The 5,642-nt window shown below is 58.3% G+C and overlaps 2 protein-coding genes across 2 annotated transcripts; one reads left to right on the top strand and one right to left on the bottom strand.

The window, feature by feature from the left end:
- Positions 1-66: 66 nt before the first annotated feature.
- On the top strand, positions 67-3,686 carry PHACADRAFT_214364 (uncharacterized protein; the record flags this gene model as incomplete). Its single annotated transcript, XM_007401833.1, has 20 exons — positions 67-334; positions 388-405; positions 457-494; positions 551-657; positions 717-798; positions 850-871; positions 925-982; positions 1,036-1,060; positions 1,120-1,219; positions 1,274-1,316; positions 1,390-1,531; positions 1,591-1,620; positions 1,688-1,725; positions 1,803-1,944; positions 2,028-2,486; positions 2,554-2,630; positions 2,689-2,860; positions 2,927-3,011; positions 3,067-3,158; positions 3,242-3,686. 20 exons carry the CDS (start codon positions 67-69, stop codon positions 3,407-3,409), a joined length of 2,166 nt encoding a protein of 721 aa, XP_007401895.1. The 3' UTR covers positions 3,410-3,686.
- Positions 3,687-3,785: 99 nt separating this feature from the next.
- On the bottom strand, positions 3,786-4,415 carry PHACADRAFT_106079 (uncharacterized protein; the record flags this gene model as incomplete). The annotated part of the gene is made up of 2 exons (XM_007401832.1): positions 3,786-4,180; positions 4,241-4,415. Coding segments are annotated over 2 exons (570 nt in total), but the record flags the coding sequence as incomplete, so codon positions are not given.
- Between the last annotated feature and the right edge of the window lie 1,227 nt (positions 4,416-5,642).

Below are 5,642 nucleotides of genomic sequence, written 5' to 3'. Positions count from 1 at the left end.
TCGCAGTGTGCACGCTACGTATTCTGCCCCACAACACATACGCATTTCCGTCCCAGCACCCAGGCGATGGAATCCAGAGTTCCCTCGCTCCGTTATCCAAACCAGGCCGTCCCGCCCGCTGCAGACGCCGCCGCGAACGCCCCCCGCCCGGCGGGCCTCAGGCCGAGCCTACACTCCCTCCGCCGTCGCCACGTCCTGCGGTTTGTAGAGCGCGACGCTGGAGACGATGTGCCGAACGCCCGCGTGACAGGGCAGAAGCGGCGCATCCAAGAGTTCCAGAAACGATGGGAGAGGATCAAAGATGACCTCCCACCTCAGCTCACGCGTTCGCATAGTGAGTCGGGGTCATACACTATTGCACGATTATTGACCGTCCTCAACGTACAGTCGGGATGATATCTATTGGTACGGTGGGTTCCTGTGCCTGACGTTCCGTCGGTGCTGAATGCTTGCTAGGCGGTGTCATTGGAACGGGCCTTTTCCTAGGATCCGGAGTGAGTCACCTGTGCGACTAGCCTGCATTCTTCGTGCTATCGCTGACACGTTGTAGGCTGCGCTGCACAACGGGGGACCCGTAGGTGCCCTGCTCGGGTACCTCATCATGGGCTCTGTCGTGTACTGCCTCTGCGTCTCCATCGGCGAGATGATCGCCTTTCTGTCAGTTGTTCTGGATTCGTAACGAGCCTTTCGATCACCGCTAACCCATTGCTTGCCAGGCCAAACGTAGGCGGCGTCGTTGGACTTGCAGACCTGTATGTGGACCGAGCGCTCGGGTTCTCTCTGGGATGGGCCGCATGGGTAAGTGACCAGTTCGAGCGATTAGTTGGCTTTGACGCAATATTTTCTCAGTATAACTGGAGTGTGACACTGCGTATGTTATTGTTGCGACTCTGAGCAGGCTGCACCGCTGATAGCTGCGTCAAGCTGCTGAAGTGACCGCAGCAGTGGTCGTCGCCGGATACTGGAACTCGGGCAAAATTCCGTAAGTACACGACATACTGCTCTGGAAGACGCTGCCGACTCGTTTACTCCAAGTGTTGCAGGTTTGACGGCCGTCTTCGTGAGTTCTTCGTCGATCTGCGAAAAAGAAAAAAGGTCTTCTGACACATACACAACCAGCTCGCGCTGGCGACCATCATCAACTGCTTCCCTTCCCAAGTCTACGGCTCGTTCGAGTACCATTTCTCAGCCATCAAGGTGCTCACCATCGTCTGCATCAGTAAGCCACTCTCCCCGACCCGCCAGCAGTCCCCAGCTCACCGTGCCGGCCCAGTCGTGCTCACCCTGGTCATCGACCTCGGCGCCGGAAGCTCAGAGTGCGTGTCACCACTGACTCTTGCCGCACCGCAAAAACATGTCAGAACTGACAAAAGGCGTTCCCGCTCCCAGGTTCCGGTTCTTCGACACGTGGAAGCACCCGTTCACCGACAGCTACCTCGGGGTCACCGGTGCCCTCGGTCGCTTCCTCGGCTTCTGGGCCGTCCTGATGCAGGCCGCCTTCTCGTTTTTCGGGTCCGAGGTCCCAGGAATCGTGAGCGACGCGCCTGTCCTTGCAGACACAGTCTGATCTGTACGCGGGCTTTGTAACAGGCGGCGGGCGAGGTCATCGATGCCACTCGGGTGCGTAGTCTTCGATCTGCGTGGCCGTTCACACCGGACGCTGACCTCGGAAAAACAAACGTTGCAGAATGTTCCTAGGGCGTTGCAGCGCGTGTGGATCCGGATGTGCGCCCATCTCTTTCTTCTTCTCGTGCGAGCGACCGTCAAAGAAAAAAAAGCTGACACGAAAGGCGCACGCGCAGATCGTTGTTCTACATCGGCGGAATCTTCTGCGCCGGCCTGCTCGTCGACAGGAACGACCCGGACCTGACGAGCGGCGCCAACGCGGGCACCGTCAAGGCCTCGCCGTTCGTGATCGCGTTCCAGCACGCGGGCATGTACTGGGTGCGTCTCGCGCCCTTCTCCTCCCCCCTCTCACGCGCACCATGTCTCCGCAGAATCATCTTTCGAGCTGAAAAGACACGCAGATCTCGCACGTCATCAACGCCGCCGTCCTGCTCTCCGCCTGGTCCGCCGCGGCGTCCGACATCTACATCAGCAGCCGCTTCCTCTTCTTCCTCGCCCGCCGCGGACACGCGCCCCAGCTCTTTGCGTCCCTCGTGCGCTACCCGCGTGGCGCCACGTCGGACGGGGCTGCACCGCAATCTGGCGAGGAGGTATTGTCGTCTGATGATGACGACGACGATGACGATGGCGATGGCGATGGCGAGAGCGGTGGCGGGGAGGAGGAAGAGGAGGACGCGGCGGAGCCCGGACTCGACACTCCGCCGACAACACCACCGACAACGCCGCCGGCGCCGGGAGACGACCTGGAGGACGGCGCGCAGAAGAAGCCGTGGTTCGTGCTCCCGCTGAACGCCGTGCTGGGCTCGGCCGCGGTCGGGCTGCTCGCGTTCCTGAACGTCACCGGGCCGGGGGCACAGACGGTGAGGATTGTGGCCCTCTGTCTCTCTTGGAAGATTTTGGGACTGATCTGGTGCGCGCGCCGGGCAGGCGTTCAACTGGATGATCTCGGTCACGAGCATCGCGTCGTTGCAGTCGTGGGCCGGGATGATGTTCACGTACATCAGGTGCGTGCTTCCTGTTGACCCTTCCTCTGTCGTCCCGTCATTGTTAAATGCGCGTCAGATGGTACCAGGGCACGGCGCACGCCGAGAACAAGTACCGCGACGCCCAGCGCCTCGAGCTCGCGGACGAAGACGTTGACGAGCACCCGGACGCGGCCAAGATCAAGAAGGCGCGGCTCGTCGTCCGCCAGATCGCGCGCATCCGCGTGCACAGGCACCGTGGCCAGCCCTACGTCCGTCCCCCTCTCTCCTGCTGCTGACGCCCAGGACATGAATGCTTATGCAGACTGTTGGTACAGCTCGCGTGGTGGGCGTTCGGTGTCTGCATGCTCATCCTCTTCACGAACGGCTGGTCCGTGTTCCTGCACAGCGGCTGGCGCATCGGTTCGTGTTTCCTGCAGCCCGTGTTGTCAGTGTCTGGCTCACATCTTGCGCGCAGCGGACATCCCCGACGAGGCACCCAATCCCTACGCGCCGTCTGAGCAGCCGTCGGCCCCGATCTCGAGCTTCCTCGCGTCGTACGTGCCCATCGTAAGCCTCTTCCTCCTTCCCTCTCTTTCTGTGCCCTCCCCCAACCTGCGCGCCGTCTGACGTCGTCTCAACCCGTCCCCCAGCCCTTCTTCCTGCTGCTCACCTTCGGCTACAAGCTCATCTACCAGACCAAGATGGTCGCGCTCGACGACATGGACTTCTCGCGCGTGAACGTGGATGACGACGCCCAGCGCGACCCAGATTACGCCTCCCCGCTCGCGAGGGTGCTGGGCTGGCTGCTGGTCTCCTGAGGCCCGTCCGCACTCGCTCCACTGTTGTGTATCACCCAGAAGGGGTGCGCCGCAGGTGGATGCGCGGCCCGTACAGCTGTGTCACTGGGTAGCACGCTCGTGCAAATCATGGTCGGACAGGAGCGTGTAGCTGAGTTTCTCTGGTTTTCACCCGAGAAAAATCGGAGACAATATTTTACTTTTCTCCCAGTTACATAAAGATAGAGCCTTCGCTATATGATACATATATATGAGCTGTACCATTAGGCGGCCATAGGCCATTAGCGATACAAGCAGCGTTGAATAAATACTGGTCCTTCTAACTAACTAGCATGCGAGATATACAAGCATACAGGCAATGTCAAATAAATATCAGTCTTACATCCTCTCTGCCCCATTAAACGAAGACAATATCGATCTCCGAGGGCAAGGCCGAGACCGAAGTAAGAACTGTGCCGTTCTGCTCTATGTTCAAAATCGTCGCGCCAGTGATGTCCAGGGGTCCGCTGGAGGTCGCGGCAGACACATCTGTGAAGTTGATCGTGCCAAAGTCGGCCAACGGCGGTAGGCCCGCGTCCACTCCGATGTTCTCGATGACCCAGTCTGCTTCCCCCATGCACAGAGTCCCGGTAGAGGCGGTCTCAGTGATGATATCGCCCGTGCTCTCGTTTGTAATGACCACCGTGACCGACGTCGTGTTCGTCACAGCGATGCTTACTGTGATGTTATCGCCCGCCGAGGCGTTGAAGCCCGCGATGATGGCGGAGCTGTCAGGGAAAGCCGTGATAAACGCTGGGAGAATATAGATGGCTCGTCAGCATGCGACGGGGAGGGCAAGGAGCACGGACTGACCAGAAAAGGACTGTTCATCATCCTGGATGAAGGACTCAATACCAGCCACGGCGCCGCCAGTCGGGCAGAACAACGCATCAATGCCGACCATGGTGGCTACGCCGAAGATGCTCGTCGAGCTCCCGTCGCCAGACACACTAGGTGGCGAAACTGTGAAGGACGCGGAGACGTTGGTGACCTATGGGAAAGTCAAGCCTGTCAGCGCACGGATCGCACAGAGACATAAGAGGAGGCTCACTGCAGTCGCATTCAAGATGGCACCGGCCAACGCCATGTCGGTCATGAATTGAGAGCTGTTGTCTGCCTGGCGGGTCAACATGTGCGACCCGCCAGCACGACGAACCGGGCCGCTCGCGAGTCCCTGGAATCCGGGGTGGATCGCGGGGGACGGCATCGACACAACAGTCGTGGCAGCCAGGGCCAACACAAAGGATGAGATGATGAAGTGCATGGCCGTGTGAGCAACGTGGGGTCTAATGAGCTGTGATGTCGTCGAGGCGAGGAAGGCGAGGAATGTGTGGTTTGGCTACAGCGATCGGGCAAGCTTATATACATCGCAAGCCTGTCCAGCAAGCACCTGCGCGCCATGGCAGTGATTCTGCGGTGCACCATGATGCACAGAGCTTGGCGAGGCGGGGCGTGTCTCGTCACACTTGCGGCCGTTGCGACTGGAAATGTCGCACACATCAGGATTTCCAAAAGTCTGGCTGTAGACAGACTTCGATGGCGACTCAGACTTTGAAGGACAGCCTGGAGTACTGTACCTGAAGGAGAGCGGTTTCGAGTGCTGAAGCGGCGTTTCAGACGGGATCCAGTAATATGCCCGGGACTGACAACTACACCACATTCCACCGAATATGGGGTGTACTCACCGGCACCCACTGGTATCCAGTGAAGTCCAGTGCTAGTCTCCAGTGGCTGCCGCTGTTGGCTGGTGGGTATCAGTGAGTAACAGTGGGTGGCAGTGAGACACACCGGATCCCGCTGGGCTTCACAGGTTGCCACCGGCTACTGGCACACATCACCAGCGATTTGTATAAAACATTGCTCGAAGCCACTGGCTTATCAAGTACCGATATAAATACAAATATTCTTCTGTAATAGGCTCAATAAATGCTTAGCCACTGGCATCTGTATAGATGCCTATTCTCATCTGAACTGTGCACTATCCCAGAACTCAGCTCTCACTGAAGTGTCTCTACACAGTACACTGTCTGAGTGCAAAAGGTGTGTAAAATTGATTGCCAGATGTGTCCCCAAGTGGAAGCAGCTGTAAGTAATTCTTTGAAGCATATTATACTACACAGACCTGGTTAGAGGCTCCTGAGATTTTTTATAAACTTTCTATAAGCTCAGGAATGAGCTATCAGGCAGTGAGGGCAGGCTGCCAGCAGTCACATTA

The sequence above is a fragment of the Phanerochaete carnosa genome (assembly GCF_000300595.1).
Source record: "Phanerochaete carnosa HHB-10118-sp unplaced genomic scaffold PHACAscaffold_13, whole genome shotgun sequence".
NCBI lineage: Eukaryota > Fungi > Basidiomycota > Agaricomycetes > Polyporales > Phanerochaetaceae > Phanerochaete > Phanerochaete carnosa.
Note: the sequence above shows the minus strand (reverse complement) of the source record. Positions and strands in the feature narration are given on the sequence as shown.